This window comes from Homalodisca vitripennis, chromosome X (assembly GCF_021130785.1).
Source record: "Homalodisca vitripennis isolate AUS2020 chromosome X, UT_GWSS_2.1, whole genome shotgun sequence".
Taxonomy (NCBI): domain Eukaryota; kingdom Metazoa; phylum Arthropoda; class Insecta; order Hemiptera; family Cicadellidae; genus Homalodisca; species Homalodisca vitripennis.
The window spans coordinates 13,649,541-13,668,417 of NC_060215.1; the positions used below are offsets into that span (position 1 = coordinate 13,649,541).

Here is an 18,877-nt window from a genome sequence, read left to right on the forward strand (position 1 = left end):
ATGGAGGATTGTGATATTGATGAACAGATCAATATTTTTATGTAGTTTGAGATCAAATATTTCGCTCAAATAATACTTTAATTTAATTTTAGGTGGTGTTTGTTTATAAAAAGCACTTCTTTTTCGCTTTAAAGACGAATAATTTACAACTATAAAATGCCATTATAGATTAATACGAGTTTAACTGTCATATCTCTTGAAAATATAACTACGTCAAACACATAAGTTTTGCAGTCATATTTTCCAAAAGTATGAAATTGTAAATTAAACTGTGGATATTTTGTAGAGATGTCTAAACTACTATATATGACAAATTTGTGGTATATTTGACGAATTGTTTGTGCATCGTTCGAGTATTGAATATGAAGTATAACAAGAACCCACTTTCTTTACGCAGAAAGAATAATTTGCTCAGTGGAAATGGCAGTTAAGGATTTTCACCACTGCAATCAGAAGATATCTAACAAGATACAATTCTGTTAAACAAATTTATAAAAGCGACGTAATTATAAAATATTGACAGAAGACAGAAATGCACTGTGTGCTCCAAATAAGATGATGGTATACTACAGTAATTCTACTACAAAATAAAGGAAATGCGACGGTCGAAACAGGGATAGACCAAATCAGACAATTAACAATACAATAATAAATTAATCTTAAAGTGCCAGTTAACAGTCCTGATAAGTAAATACCCCAATAATAAATGAATACACCAGATCCAACACTGAGACAACACATACAAGATAATTGGTGAACCAAGACTACTATTGCTCAACGGGCAGCTTAAATTGAATGAAAGAGGCATTCCAACGTGACTTATAATCAGCTCTATGTGCTCAAAAAACTTTTCACCAACGTGTTAATTTATAGTATAGTTTAAATAGTTAAGGGAATAATATATTTTAAAATAAAAGATATTATTTAGTTATACCTTGAGTGGAATTTTTCAGTTCTTCAACTTCTTTAAGGTGAGTGACGATTTGGTATAAATGTTAGCATTGTCATCTGTAGTTGAAAGCTTATACATAACCGTTTTAAAATATCAAAGTGGATGGATTGCAAGTAAACTATAGTTAGCTAAACACGAGATGATTTATACATCTAAATCTTCAATTTAAAGTAAAGTTTGATAATAATATGAGAATTTAAAAAAATAAGCTAGTTCGTAAAAAATTCTAAATATGAGGATACGGCAAAAACTGTATGTAGCAAAACCCGTTAAAGTATCATTGTATGATAAGATAAACCTTAAAAATATACAACAAAGAAAATAACGACAGTAGATATATTATCAGGGTATCACTGAGCTGAAAGCTGAAGATGTAGTTGAGATTTTGGTCGCTGGTTATTAAGCTTCATCAAATCATGAGAAAGCTCATCGTTATAGAAAACGTGCATTAATGGCTCTGCAGATTTTAGTTTTATGTATGTGAGCTTCACATAGCTGTCCGAGCTTCAATAATGCCGATTTTCTAGTGTAACACATAATGATTTTAGTCAAACTAGGAATGTTTCAAAGAAGTGTTGAGAAATTGCATGTGGGTTTTACAAGGTTGTATAAACTAAAGTAATAAATAAATAAATAAACTAACACATATGAATATTAGTACTTTTAAATAACAAAGTATTAAACAGGGATAGTACACTCATATGTAATGTCTAAACAAAAGCAAAATTACATTTAATGCAATTCAAAATTTAATTGTCACTGGCATTCCTCACTCGGTTTTCAACTCACGCACTTATTTCTCAGTAATTGCTGGTGACCAGTCTGTCTAATTTCTAACATATGTGTGGAAGCCTCACACGCAGGGAGCACGTCACCCTCTACCTCCACGGTGGATTCCTGTCTTACAAACAGCCAACACATTGTTCGTGGAAAGTACCTACGTGCTGCTGCCATCGAAGCTGATTTTCAGGATAACTAACTGAAACAAAGTGTGCGGGGTTGTCCTTTAAAAACATAGAAGCGGATTGCGTATCGGGTACAATGAGTTTTATTTTCAAATTGAGTAAAACCACTGCTAGGAGTGTTTGGATCCTCCTCCATTTGTACTCTGGTCGGGGTGCTTGGGGACGCCTAGTGGGCATAACTCGTACAGGACTACGAAACTAAACCTGTAATTGACTTAAGTAAGTAGACTTTTCACTAACCAACCCCGTCTTACTAAAAGATCTGAGACAAAAAGTGTCGGATTCTTGCTGAGGAGCTTTAGACCTTTCTTGAGATAAATGCAAGTTCAAGTTGCCGAAGTAGAAATAATACAAAGTTTGAAATAGAACTTATAAAATGATTTTTAGAGGTGAATAAGAAAACAATCGATAAAGGAAAACAAAAACAAATGTAGTAGGAGACAAGTGTAGAAGAATGAAGGGCTTTGATTGTCATATACTAATTGCAAGGAAAGAAGTAAGTAAACATTATGTAAGGTGTGGCACCGATGGAACTAGAATATGTAGAAGCAATGTGCAGCAAAAATAGCAACAAATGTGCCAAAAAGAGAGGTCGAGTGTTATAAACTCCGAAGGTCATAAATAATGCGGGAAAAGGGGGAAAGAAAGTAAAATAGATAGAGATAGAATAGAATCCCATGGCATTCGAGGTCCTCGAAGTTTCAAATCATATTTTTATTTCCATGCAGATGGGCTACGGAGTCTCTCATGGATCAATCCTTAGTCCCATTCTCTTCCTGCTTTATGTAAATGTCGTAAATCATCGCTGAAGCACGGTGCAAACGTTTTGATATACTCAGGTTTTACAGGCGACTTATTGATTTCGTTCCACCTCACTTATGGATATATGTTGAATTATGGTACGATATACGAAATGTTAGTTTTAATTAAAATAATGTGATGTTTGCTATACAATTTTCTTGCCGCTGCAATCAATATTTTACTATATTGATAATATCACTTTCGAGAGTAAATGAGGGAGCCAATGATGCTGTACGGATATAAAGAGTAGTGAGGAACATGACAAGACGATTTGGTATTACGTGTTGAGGACACTCTAAAAGTTTGTATTTATATTTTTATAGACCTTATAAACACGGGTATGTTTCAAATAGAATGTAAATCATTATAGAAAGTGAAAGCTGCTAAACACTGTATTTTGATATATTAGCGGAAGATCATTAATACTCAGTTTTAAAATACATCAATATGATTGAGAATATATTATAAGAATTAAAACTACGTCAACTTGGTCTAAACAGACAAACTACTAAATATACGAGATTGTATTATCTACATCAGTTCAAGGTTGTGTGTTAATCTAATAATGTATTTGTTAGAAAGTACTCAACATTGCCTTTAGTCTAGCCATCTTTAATTGTGGTGGTGTAGTTCTTACTTTTTAGGTTTTACAATTTGAAATAAGCACGAATATTACATTTATTTATTTTACATTGTAGTGGAGGATGAGTAATGAGTATTCATCTAATCCCCATAGTCACTAAATAAAATCATTATTAATTTAAAAATACTAATATATTGCATCACACTCTCCAGTTTAATTTTAGCACACCCCTAATGTTTTAAATGGGTTAGTTTAAAAAAATAAAACTAAAGTACTGTACATGCATTCTATTGTGCAAATTTAACATAGCACAATACTTTAATAAAACATTAACTAAGCAAGTATTGTACTCCGTCTACTTTTGTCAGTGCAGTGTACTTCATCAAAACCATGATAATGGGCTATCAGTTTATGGTCATGTGTTTATGGCAAACGCCATTTTCAGAGCGAGCTGTACTGGTGGCAATAATTAATTCGAGACCCATTAGCACTGTACTGGTGGCAATCTTGATTCTAGACCCATTAGCACTGTACTGGTGGCAATCTTGATTCGAGACCCATTAGCACTGTACTGGTGGCAATCTTGATTCGAGACCCATTAGCACTGTACTGGTGGCAATCTTGATTCTAGACCCATTAGCACTGTCCTGGTGGCAATCTTGATTCTAGACCCATTAGCACTGTCCTGGTGGCAATCTTGATTCTAGACCCATTAGCACTGTACTGGTGGCAATCTTGATTCGAGACCCATTAGCACTGTACTGGTGGCAATCTTGATTCGAGACCCATTAGCACTGTACTGGTGGCAATCTTGATTCTAGACCCATTAGCACTGTACTGGTGGCAATCTTGATTCTAGACCCATTAGCACTGTCCTGGTGGCAATCTTGATTCTAGACCCATTAGCACTGTACTGGTGGCAATCTTGATTCTAGACCCATTAGCACTGTCCTGGTGGCAATCTTGATTCTAGACCCATTAGCACTGTACTGGTGGCAATCTTGATTCTAGACCCATTAGCACTGTACTGGTGGCAATCTTGATTCGAGACCCATTAGCACTGTACTGGTGGCAATCTTGATTCTAGACCCATTAGCACTGTACTGGTGGCAATCTTGATTCTAGACCCATTAGCACTCTCCTGGTGACAATCTTGATTCTAGCCCCTTAGCACTGTACTGGTGGCAATCTTGATTCGAGACCCATTAGCACTGTACTGGTGGCAATCTTGATTCGAGACCCATTAGCACTGTCCTGGTGGCAATCTTGATTCTAGACCCATTAGCACTGTACTGGTGGCAATCTTGATTCTAGACCCATTAGCACTGTACTGGTGGCAATCTTGATTCTAGACCCATTAGCACACAATAAAATAACAAATACTCATGCTCTTATTTTTGGTCTTTGAATCACGAGAGTTCTCTATTTTAAACATATAATTAATACACAACAAAAGTCCGCTAAATACGCGTACCATTAGTAAGTATAATTTAGTTGAAACAGCGGCCAATAAAACGCTACAAATATATTAAATTTATATTAGATCCTGTTACAATAAATATGAATGTAAAAGTTGCCCAGTTCAGTAACCAGTAGCTATTAAGAGATTATTCGGAAATATTAGGTATGGACGAATTGTTCTTGTCCGTGGAAATGTATTATTATTTTCAGACAGAAAGTTCATTGGTGCGACCATGTTCAGTTCGTGCTAAACGTTCGTTCGAATCACATTCATTGTCCGACTAAAAAAGTTTAACTTTTCAATTAATATTACACTCTGATGAAAGATAATTAAATTAATAACACATATTTTTAACCTTTTGCTTGAGTCAAACTTTAATAATTGCTCTTTATTTGGGTCTGAAATTGAATCAGGATCACTAGATAGGTAGTAACTGTTGCAGCCATTGTAGTTAACATTTTTCTGTTGACCTTGAAACCCCCTTTTGCACAAAACTCCACGTTTTGAAAAGCCAGTTGCAGCAGAAACGAGTCTAGTTGTCTCTTCAGCCCTGCATCCAAATCCTTGTTGATCAGCTTGCAGATTATTGGTGATGTCTCGTCCGCCGCTTGAGTGACGTCAGAGCTCGAGGACACGATCTGTAGCAGGTAGCAGATGTGGACCGTTAACCAGATTGGTGTTTTGATGTGGCCTAATGGATTTTCGGAGACAAGACATAGGAAAAGTGCGTAAAGGGTAAAAGTAACGTATACAAATCTATAGAATATTATACTCAATAACGGGTCACAATAAAAGGCATTGACTTTGTCTACAGCTTCACATAGCATCTGGTATGCGCTCATAAATGTCTTAATCTTATTATTGGAGTTTCTGTCTTGGCCGCGATTGATACATCGGGGATACTGCCGAAGCACTGATTGTCTATAGCTCTGAATGATTACTTCTTGTCTGATCCTAGCGTTAATTAGTCTGAACCTCGTCGCAATACAGTGAGTGACTTCGTGGAACTGGACCAGTATACAGACTTGAAAATAGTATGTAGCAATCGAGCAAGAATAAAGTATGATACGTGAAATAATCAGTTCGTGATCTTTTGTTAACTTCAAAATATGGTATAGGGACATTCCTCCAGCTATTATAGGAGTTAATATTATAACACAGATAAGTGCAGTGAACTTTACTGTCATCCAACATTTTGATGGTGTCAGTTGCAACCTGTAGTCAACTCTTTCCAGAGTTACGCATATGTCGAGGAAATTTGTATAACTCCTAGCACAGCTGTAGAAAGTAACTACTTCCGTCAGCATTGTAGTTGTAATAAGTACCAAGTAAACATTGAGATTGATATTGGTATTTGAAAAAATTACCAAACCTTTGGTTAAAATTACGTAAATGACAAAACTCATTAGACCTGTTTGTAGTATAGTCTTAGTCAAGCCCCAACAGAACACTGCTGGAGAAAACGTCAGCCTCTTGCCTGTACCTGATTCTGATGTGTATTTCAGTGGGAATCCCATACATACTTGATAAATGTAGAGAGATGTTTTTGAGAGAACACACATGCTGATATTTTTACGTCGAAATATAACACTAGGTTATCAATTTAATTGTCATCAGACATTTGCATGATAATTAAAGTAAAGTTAATTTTGTCATATCATAAAAAACATATACATCATTCCTTGACAAATTATAGTTATTTTTAATATATAAAAACACTTAAAACTCTTATTTTTTTATCTTGAACTTAATATTTATGTACAAAGAGTTGTTAAAACATGCATTGGGTTTATCTCTTCAGCTAATACTATAGCTGTTAAATGCTGTTGCACTTCTTTATTAATAAATATTATACAACTACTAACACATACTATTACTAGAAGAGCACATACGGTTTGCTTTATAGCAAACTCTCTTATCCTATTTGAATCGTGATAAAAAGTCTTAACCAACTATCCTTGAAAGGGTCAAAAGAATGGTTGACGTTCAATATTTAATATCATTAAGATGTGTTAATGTTTGATTTAAAACTCACTTCACACACAAAGTATTGAAAAGCTTCATAAATGGAATAATATTTATCTAATCTTGTAGATTGTTTAAACACTAAACACGTGCGTTTATAATCAATGGTAATGTTACTGAGTGTACATAGCTTGTAGTGTGTAGTACACTTGACTCCTATATTTTAACTTAAATTAAGTTTACTGTTAAATTCACCATACAATAATGTGAAAAAAATTGAAAAAAACAGTTTTAAACTTTTAAACAAAAAAATTTTGTTTATATTAATTTATGAAATGTATTGAAAGTTACAAATAATCATTATTATAAAGTTATTTCTTAGTATTTCAATAAATGAATTAATTACCACAATTATTTAGAGCTTATATTTATTTAATTATTTGATTTATAACTTAATGCCAGATAAAATATTCCAAAGAATAAAACTAAATATGATTTTTAAACTGTGAAACATAAAAGATATATTTTTTTAATATTTGCAATAATTTACGATGTTACTAGCCAAATATCCCGAACTTATAGGAATTATAAATATATACTGTGTACATATCAATAGGTACTAAAATAACGTCAACATGTAATATTATATGCTTGAATGCTATCATCATATTGCTTTACATAGATATAGATATTGTCATAATGAACATAGATTTATAAATGCACTTTGATCAGCTTCTCTAATCATAATCAAAATCCAAACTTTTTATCTGAAAAAGAGGACAGAGGCGAAATTAGGGCTACATGGCTCTTTCTTGCATTTACCTAAAAATAACTTTAATTTATAATAATTAAAAATAGAAATCAAGTGAAAGGAATGCGCCATCTAATCCTATTACATTAAAAAGTGTTTATCACTGTCCACTTTTTTGAACTGTTGTACCATTATTTATAACAGGTAGTCAGACATTTTATAATAGATACCTACATAATTATTATATTTATTTAAAAAAAAACGTAAAATATATGGTACTAATGATATTTTACATCTTTATTACAGGTTATCATGACACATCAAATATAGTTTTGTACGAAATACCACAATATATACATATGAATGAATGAAATTTACCTATCAGCTCAAGAAAACCTAGAAAAATGTATTGTGAAGTTGAATTAGAAAACTTTAACAACGGGCAAAACTCTAGTCAATATTTCCCGCCAGATTTGACTTCTTTCTGGTATTGCTTTTGAATTAGTTTGGTGACATTAGAAATAGCCTTTAACCTCTAAATTAATTTCAAAACATTAGCCTTGTGATTGTCAAATCGTTTATATATGTATATAAATAAATAAATATAATAAATAAATCTTTTACTGTTAAAAAAAAACAAGGAAAGAGCTGAAGGAAAGTCCTGAAAGTGGCCATAGAAAAATAACCAAAAACATAAGAACAATGTCTAATAAAATTGCTTGTTAAGTGAAGTTTAAGGGTTTCTCCGTACCACAGGTTTATTAAGCCTAAGCCTGCGGGAGCCTCTTTTTTCCAAAAAATTAGTGCCCTCCGAGATGGTGGAATAGGTAGACGTTCCTTCGGAGGCTAGACAAACATTCCACCGCGTTTTAATAATAGAATTTAATGCTTAAAGTACAAAAATATTCGTTTAGAATTAACGCTACAATCATTTTGTGCTATTATTTAATATTTATAATGTTTCTTTTTTATTTTATTTAAAATTGTATAAGAAAAACACGTATACAATTTATAAGGGAAAACTTAGTAATTTTGTCTGGTACATTTTTATAACTGCGATTTAATAAGGGTGCACGATGAATTACAAATAAATATGTAGCGTTTTTAAAGCTAAATTGATTTATTTTTTAATTAATACTTAAATTAAATGAAAATTTTGGGATCGAAATATTAGGATTTAATTTTAGATTAGATTGTGAAAAGTCAGGTTAAAAACGAACATGTCATCCTTTGGCAAGTTAGTACTGGTAGTTTTAAATTGTTAGGAAGGCAGGTTGACTGCCTTGAATTGATTAGAACTTGTCATGTGCGACTATTGTTCTCCTTGTTTGATACAGCTGGACCAATGAGAGAACACCGCGGATGTCCTCCAAAGTTGATTGGAAAGGGAAGTATTTAAGCGCCCGCTCATAATTTTCGCTCTTCTTTTGGTCATTTTCGTGAGTTTAGTTAATTACAGTGCGCCGTGTTTCTTAATTTTTTTTCCGCGAGGGATTTTGAGGAAAAGATTAAATTCATAGAAACTACAGAGCAATCTGAATAACTTATTCTCGAGGAACAATAGAGCATAATAGAATCATACAAGTTACATTTGGTTTATGCTTGCAAGAAAAGTGAATTAAAATTGAACTTTCTTAATAACTTTAATTGAAAGTTGGAAATTTAGTAATTTATTAATATTTAACTGGAAATGTTTGTGTGAATTATTAATTGGAAATTAATTGAACATTAATAATTGTTTTAGAGAGTTGTAATCTGAATTGCAGAGACTTGAAAGTTAAGGTTCAACTAGTGTAAAGAGAGGTTTAAATTTTTATTTTTTGAATTGTGAGTGTACTCAGAAGTGAACATTTTTATTTTAGTTATTTCCAAGTGGTATTTGTTTTTTATTTTAAAATTTTATTATTTTATTTTAGAAGAGAGCTCTGATTTTTAGTTTGATATATTTGATTAATATTTTTATTTCTTGCCAAAGGAACCTTTAAATTTACTAAACGGTTTGTCAATTCTTTGTGGAAAATAGAGTGATGAAAATTCTGAAATGTTGAACTTATAATTTGCCAGTTTAAAATAAATCCATTGTTTTTATTTAGAACTGTGATTTTTATTTTATACAAACCAGATATTATTTAATAGTTAACCAATTTAGTAATAAATTGTACTGAATATTCACTAGGAGCTTACTAATCAAAAAATATTTTATATCATCTTGAATGTCTCATTGATAGTTTAAATATTAATACTCTGGAATATTAATGTCTACAATCCAAGTCGTAACAAAATATAAATATTATTCCAACTGTAACGAAATTACCACCTCACATTAGCAAACATAAAGACTAACAAATACATTTTATAAAAGGAGTGCAAAGTAAAAATGTGTGTTACTCTTGTGTATGATATGCGGTGTACATAAAATCATAAAACAACACTAGTAAATTATATGTGTAGAGACTAAACCATAGCAGCTTATGTGACGCTGCTCCTTCGAGCAGCGACATATTTGATAACACATTTGACATATTTGATGTCAGGGCGACAAGAACCGTTTCAAGGTAGCGGCTATTGTCATTTGTGTAAAATTTAAATCTGGAGAATGTCACCAGATACATAAAAATTAACATTTTCTATGATTATGATCTTGATTATTGCTACGCATATATCTACCATTATTGCCTGTAAGGTTTCCAAACCATGGAGTATCTATTTGTTTGGAAGTATTGCGAGTATCATGCAAACCTTCCTAGTCAGCGTGTCATTAGTTTTGTACAAAATTGAACATTTAAACTTACTATTTAAAGCTAAAACTAAAAAAATCTAAAATTTAAAGTAATACATAAATTAAAATGCAATGTTAAAGTGTATATGCATTACTATGTATATAAACTTTAACATTTTGAAATGGCAGCCTCATGTGAAATTGATCTTTTTTTCTGAATAAATCGGAAGTAATATGTGTATTTTTTTTAGAATTTTTCAAATTGTTAGAAATATATATTTACATAATGCATAGTTTTTTAAGCAAAGGATACTACATTTACTTAGCTTGTGTTCTATTTCTATTAGAAACGACTTTTTTATTTCATGACACTTATTAGGTTAATGTTCTTTGGTGTCTGAGCGGCGTAACATGATCGGTGTGATAAACGAAGAATAAGCGTAAATTATCTTTATTCAATGTTATAGATATTATATTGATATTATGTTGAATACTTAGAAGTAGTAAATTTACTTAAATGCAGAGTTTTCATGTTTTGGAAGGTCTCTTAACGCTAAGAGTAAATTAATAAAAGTCGTAAGTGATAATCTTCGAGACATTTATTAGTCAATACGACGATTACTTTAGCAATGTGGTAGCCTTGTAATGATTATTTCTCTCACTACTTAACTACTTCCGGAAATGAAATAAAAGTGACGTTGGCTTTGTAAATACAGCGTAACAGTGGCATACACAGTGTTATTGTAGGGATAGTGAAACTTGTAAGCATTGTCAGACATCAAGGCTTCTTCTAGAGTACGGTTCCAAATATAAATTGCCTCCAGTAAGCTCCAGTAAGTGCTTACACGCCGCCTGTATTGTCAGGTAGACCATTCCTACAATATACTTTGGATACTTATTATTTATTATCAAATTTTTGTATACCTATTTTGTTACTTTATGTAGATTTTTCATCTGATTGTATTAATTTTATTTTCCGCTGTATTCTACCATCTATGCTTGTCTTTGTAAATTGGCTGCTGCCGTTGGAAATAAATAAATAATAAATATATTTTAGAGCATTTATTAATATTGAGCCTTAAATATCGTTAACAATTAAAAGCGTAGTAGCCCTCACAACAGCCTTGAGGGATGGTATATACTCAGCCAAAAACACCATCTCTGTTAATTTCTCGATTTCCTGATACAAGGTTGCCTTGCCCTTTCCTTTCCCCTCGTAAAACAACTGTGGCCTCATAATACCTAACTGCGCTTGGAATTGCCTCAAATATATACACGGCTCGGTTAATTTATATAGACTGTCTGTTCCTTTTTACGACGAAGAAATTGCATTACAGAAGGAAACCTGTAAATAATAGGAAAATATAGTAAAATCGTGAAGTATTTCCTTGCCTCTTTCTTCGTCACTTCGTCCGAGTATTTAACGGTTAACACTCCTGGAGTGACCCTATGTTGACGTAATTATGAATGTATTTTAATAGTTTTAGAGAATTGTAATAAATAAAATTAAGAAGTAATTAAGTTGTGATAAGAATGCAGTATATGGAACTCCGAGTAATTGTACATATCAATGCCATTGATGTTTAGACAGAAACCAAGATATGATGGAGACGGGCTGTGATTCTGTGGACAACCATCATCTCCATTTATAGTCACCTAATAAGTGGCCTAGAGTATTGTTTGAGCAAGTGTCACCAGTCATGCAGGTAAGTACTCATTGAGAGGTATACATGGACTGTGTATCATTAAATCAAAACAGATTGTGTATTTATTCCAAACAGGTTTTATATTGATTCCAGATTTTACATTGCCAATAATCAGATTTTATATTGATTCAAAAATTTATCTTTTGTCACATAATGATTTTATACAGATTTCAGATTTCACATTTATACTTAACGAATTTTAAAGAATGTGTTAATTTTAATTTTGTATAATGAAGATTTTTTAAATTACTTTATAAATGATTTGTAAGTGAGGTTATTTAATTAAAACAGAACTTACAGTATCCTAAACTATATTGACTGGCCAGTTATTTGTATTTTAATACGTACATGTATAATATACAAATCGTTGGAACTTGTCAAAATATCATCCGTTTAGTTTAATTAAAAATAGGTACATCACGAAATGTTAAAGAATATCTATAGTTCACTAGTAAATGACTCGGATAACTTAATACTATAATTTATGTAAAATTTTACTATTTATAATGTTTTATCCTTATCCCATTTACTGTAATTCACCACAACACTGTACTGCGACACTATGCTAAACTTGCGTGGCAGTGGACACAACTGTTGATGTACTGATAGTTATGTAAACGACCGGCAGACAGCGCACACAGTTCACTACAAGTTGCGAGAGGTAACTATCGAATAGTAAATGAATAAGAAAAGTTATTTACCTTATCGAGATGTTGAAATGTAAATATAATAATTTGTATGATTTTTATGCACAAAACGTATGTTTGGTTGCGAAAATGTAACTTCATTTGAATTTTTAAACCGTCTCTTTTAGCCCAAAAGTCACTAACGGAAATGCTTGTAATGTTGCTATAAATACTGCAGGAGAACTTCAGCTGGTGGGTGGACCGATGTTACTAGGTATCATCATATACATCATTTACACACATATTCATCATAGTCTAGTCATCCCTATACCTCAGTAACGGCATTCGTTCACCTTTTTAGTTATAAATTATCATTAAAATAATTTTTTTTTAGAATTAATTAGCACGGCGTTCAAAAAAATGTTTATATTTTCAAACAACTAATCATGACACCTGTTGTCAAAAATTAAATAAATGTTTAGTTTTTGTTTATTTTGTCAGTTAACACAATATGCACGTAGGTACACGACTTGGCACGTATTAATACTGTACTTAAAAGCGAATAATTTTTTTGAATGAAATCTTCTGATGTTATCTCTCAAGTTCTCACTAAATATCTATTTTTAAAATCTCGCACCCTAAGATTTTCAATTATGTTCTATGTATTTTATGGTCATGAAGATATGATGTTTTTCTTTTAGAAAGATTCCAATACGTATCGTTAATATTTGCAAAAAACTAAAATCTCTAAAACTACAAAACCTTTCACACGACACTTTCGACATATTTTTGACTAAAATATTCATATTTGTCTCTTGTTATTACATCACTATTTAAATAAATTATTTTTATGTTATTTATATTTTCTTTGATATAATACATGTTATATAATGATTTACCATTTAACTGCGAAGGCTAGTTATTTTTTATGAGTTAATTGAAATTCAAACATATCTTTCTTAATAAAATTCAGTATATATCATTCCAGTTAGTATCACCAATTTGAGTTAAAATATGGCGTATTTGTATTATTTAGTTCTAAATATTTTTTTCTATGTATGCCTACAGTTGCAGACTTATTAACCGAATTGTAACATGAGAAACCTGACTTTATTGGATAGAGTTAATTTTCTGGACAGACATAGGTCTGTATGAAATAAAGTAAAGTTAAAAGACATTGGTGGTTCTTAGAGTCAACGAAGAAACTCGGAAAAACTCCTGTCAATGGAACAGATTGCTCAGTTAAGTATTTTTATTGTTTCTATTACTTATTTATAGCAGATTTGTTCGGTTAAAAGAGGCAATAACTTTTAGAATACAGTTGTTGTGTTTATGCTACTGTAATTTGAATTCACATACCAGTTAAAATTTAATACGTAACTTCTCATTATTTTCACATCTAACAAAGTATATTCCAAACAATGAAGGTTGCTGCTGTGGCTGAGATTTTAGTATGAGGCTCTATATTCTGTGATATACCTGTCCCTGATCCCTAACTATAGGCATTAAGTTGACTTCTTTAGTCTCTATAAATTCAAACGGCGACATTTTGAATTCGAGAGTACTATGTACTTTCAGCTAGCAATAAGAATCATTTGCCTATTGGATGGAAGCTTATATGTAAGAAATCTATTAAGGAGTTATCACTATGTAGTTATATGTTGCTATTGCAAAACATTCCAGGGGTTCGTCGTTTAACTTTAATGCACGAAAAAAGTACGGGGAGACAGTCAATAACCACGTACTTGGATAGAAAACCTGACATTCTTATTTAAAATGAGACGAAGATTTATAATTTCAAGGTCCTGTAAATATCATTCTTGTCATTCAATATCATTGATCATTTCTGTCAATATATTTGCTTGCGGCTTCCTGATTAACACTGATATAGTTTTTCTCATGCTCTTTACAGATTAGCTGTGTATCTCTGTGGTGAGTTTATTTTAATGCTCTACAGCTGTAGGAGTGATATATATTTTTTATTAAAATCACACACTTTTTTGTGTGGAATCGATAACATTTCTTCAAAATAGTTTTGATTTTCTCTGGTGCTGCAGAATGAATTGGAGTAACTAGGAAAAAATTTAAGTAACTATATTCACTTCCCATAAGAACTAGCGAGGAGAGTGTTTATTGAATATAATCTGGATATATTGGTCTGTTTATTTTAATAAGGACATAAGAGTATTATAATGCCCAGTAAACCTAATTATTTTGACTTCCTGTGCAGGGTAAGCGACATTAGCGATAATAATGCTATATTGGTCTTAAAGTGAGAAGAAAATATTTATCCCATTGGCATGAGCTGTAAAATAGATATTAATGTGTAAGGTTTAGATATGTCTGTGATATACTTTTGAATATTACGATAAGGAGTGTCGGACTCTGCCTGAGTCGTTGTTCACAACCTCTGTCGTTAGTTGGTTACGTTGGTTTAGATAAATTTAATAATGTATTATGACAGTGCTATAATGGATTTTTATTTAAGTCTTTGCATTGCATTACATATTTAATTCATTATTATTATTTTTTTTTGTAATAAATGGCGTGAGTTCCTCTTAAAAATAGTGTAAAAGTAGTATTACCTCAAGGAAAGTCTTTCATTTTTATGTATTAGAAAATTAATCATCATTCTATTATTTTAAAAATGTTATCCTCAATTTCAACATTGGCAAATAGTCGATACTATTAAGTACTTAATTTAAAGGGTCTAAATATAAACTGACATTAAAGTTTTTGCTTGATAAAATACAGCATTTGTGAGAAAAATATTTTTTTTTCCGTCAGAGAAAATACAGAGTTATTATTGACTTATATATAGTAAATATTTAGATTGATATTAATGTGTAACAAAATTTAAGGCCTTGAACTAGCTATATCTAATTATTTGAAACAATGGCAATCTATATTAAACAAGGCATGAAAAAATATGTTATAAAAATGTGTGAACATGAGTTAAATATGTTTCCAATACACTGAGACTAGAGCATTAAAACAATGAATTTACAGAACGCAGTTATTTACAATTTATATTAATCGTTTGACACATTAAGCGTCACACAGCTTTAAAGACGGTCGCCAGGTTGCTGCAAAAACGTTATTACAATATTAATGAATAAAAAGTATGGTTCAGCCACTGATGATCCGTACTTCAAGTGGCCTAGTATAGAGTAGGATTTATACAGAAGCGAAAAAAGCGAAAGAAAATTTAACCCATTTATATCAACCTTTTGAAGATGGTAACTTTGTTTCTTAAACGTAAATCCAATACAAACGAATAATAGAGTGTGCCCAGTATAACCTATGTGAACCTAGCGCAAAGAAGGATATGCAAAGAAGTGCAATGGATGTAGGAGAATTCCTTGACTAAATAAAGCACGAGATGAAACTGGCAAAACGAGGAACCAAAATTTCTAATTAATTTGTTCCTTTAAATACTTTTCTGCTATATAGTATTCGAATATTCATTTTATTGCATAAATATTTTTTAAACACAACATGCAAAACTAAATTTAAAGAATGTACTAATCGATGATAACTTAATCACATTTATATTTATCATCGATTCAACCTCAGACTGAATTAAAATTTCGAAGTATTCTAGGTGAAATATATTGTTTCAGCATGTTTATTCTCTCCAAACGAGCTCTATACTTTTACCAAGCATTTTTGGGTTTTCCACTGAAATATATTTCAGAATCCGGTACATACAGAAAGCTCACATTTTTTCGAGCCGAGTTCTGGTGGGGAACGACACTGACTTTTATACAAACAGGACTTCTGGGTAGTACCATACTTATCAGCAGGTATAAATATAAGTACCATACAAGTATATATAGCCATACTTATAATCTCTGTAGTGTTTACGGAAGTGGTAATATTCCTCAGCTCTGCCACGAAACACCCAAAGTTCCTTGATGTTTACAACACTCTGGAGAGATTTGACAACAATCTATAACTGATGCCACCTAATAATTGGATGACAATAACATTTGTTTCTTTAGTTGTTGTTTTAACAGTTACTGCACTACTAGTGAATATAACTGGCATATTGCTTTTATTAATTTCGGGAACCATTTCGAAATGATTATCAATGGAATCGTAACATTGGTATCGTTTAGTATTGCAAACTGCAGACAAAGTTGTATGTTGGTCCAATTCCATGAAATCACGTATAGTATTGCCAAGAGGTTCAGACTCATTAACGCCATGCTAAGACAGGAAGTAATCATCCACAGCTATAGACAGTCGATGAGACACCACGGCCCGCTATATATCAATCATAGACAATACACTAGATCCATAGCTAAGATTACGTCGTTCATGAGCGCTTACCAAATGCTTTGTGATGATGCATTAAAAACCAATAATTTCTACTCTGATATTCTAAAAAGTTTAATCTTCTGTAAGTTTGTCTATGTCACCGTAACCCTCTTCATGTTCTTTTTGGGTTTTGTGTCGGAAAATTTAGTAGGCATGGTTTTAACAGGAATCTGGACACTCTGTCACATCTGTCACCTGCTGCTGATCGTCTCCTCGAGTTTTGACGCCACTCAAGCGGCGGAGGAGACACCACCAATAACCTGCAAGATCATCAAAAGAGGTTTAGATCCGGTACTAAATAGACGACTGGAATCGTTCTTGCTGCAGCTCAGTACTCAAAATGTGGCGTTTTCTGGAAGTGGATTTTCCCAGATTACCAGGAAAATGCTGAATTCATTGACTGCAACAGTGACAATTTAGTAATTCTTATTCAATTTCAAACCCAATCTAAGTAAGATATTTTATCAGAACTAGCTGACCTTGCAAACGCTGTTTTGCCATATAAATTCTTATTAGTATGTGAGTATGTGGTGTATGAGTGTAAGAAGCATGGTGCGCTGTAAACGATGACGGAATATAAAAATTACAATACATTAAACATTCATTTTTTCTCATTTAATATAGTTTATTCTGTATAGATAATTATCATATATGACACATATGATAATATTACTAATTACAACATCAATCCCTTACCCTTAACGCAATAGATTCTTTATTCTTTTTTGCTAGCCAATCTTTAGCTAACACAAACAAACTAAATGGTTTGCCCACTCGAGATTATGCCACATACAATTGCCCTGGTTAAAAGCAATACTTCTACACGGATGTTTTTCTACAGCCTACGGTGCAAACCTGTATGAAGACTTCTAGTTCCTGTGAATTATAATTCCGACGCTAATGCAGGGTTTCCCTTCTTCCAAGATCAAGACAAAAACTGGTTTATTTATGGTCATTGTAATTTACTTTGATATTAGTCCATTGTTGATTTTGTCTCTTTTCTGATGAAAAATACATATACAGTACATACAGAGCTCTAATAACCCCACTTTTGTAAAAAGACAAATAATTTAGTTTTAATAACAGTGTTTAAATGTAAAGTAAATGTCAGTCTACATTGTCTCTTATATCTGCACTTCTAGCAGTTACCCGCTCCTTTGCACTCAATTTAGTAGGCGTTGCACGTGTATGACCACTACTGGATTGAGTGAATTTTATTTCCGCTAATGTTGAGATTTCCTTGTTGCCACGATCAAGAAATACGTAAAAGTTTATATTTTTGGCTATTCTAATTTATCTTTGTAGAGAGTAACATTATCTTTTAGATCTAATACTTAATATTTGATTAAAATGCACAGCTAAAAGTACGTCAACAATGCCATTACGTGTTTGTTTCCTTTTTAACTGAAAAACAATGATAATATTTTAGGACATTTAGAACTTTAATTAGTATATTAGTTCAAAAGCACAGGCCAGTAAGTTTTCATCTCGCATAGTTATTGCCGACTGCTTCAAAGGGAGTCTTCAGTGTCAAATTCTGACCATCTTATGTTTTGGGATATTTTGAAAAATTGATGAGTACTTACCTAATCGCCGAAATCTAAAACAATGTTAAAAATATTTTTACTCATTATACATGTAAATAAATTTCAAATAATAAACAATGTTGACACAGAACAGTTAGTAACATTAGAAATGCTTTTTTACTAAATATATCAGAACTTTAGAGGGATTGTGTTGCTACTTTAAAGACCAGTGGGGCGCAGCTCGGAGGGATTTAAAAATAAGACTATGCATATATTCATCCCAGAGACCTTAAGAATCTCCATTTCAAATTTCAGCGCAGTCGCTTGAATAGATTATGGTTGAATAAAAAAATTGAATTAATTTTACAAACCCACAATAATCCAAGTAACGTTCAATAATAATTAAAATTACTTAATAATGGTAATTACTGATCATATTTAAAAATTGAATTCATGCATCGAGTAGTTCTCCAGAATCAATCTGAAAACAAACAGTTC

General features: G+C 31.9%; 1 protein-coding gene across 1 annotated transcript; it reads right to left on the bottom strand.

Annotated features, from left to right (window-relative positions):
- Positions 1–5,137: 5,137 nt before the first annotated feature.
- Positions 5,138–6,380, bottom strand: LOC124369369. The gene has a single exon (XM_046827360.1). It carries the CDS (start codon positions 6,323–6,325, stop codon positions 5,138–5,140), a length of 1,188 nt encoding a protein of 395 aa, XP_046683316.1. The 5' UTR covers positions 6,326–6,380.
- Between the last annotated feature and the right edge of the window lie 12,497 nt (positions 6,381–18,877).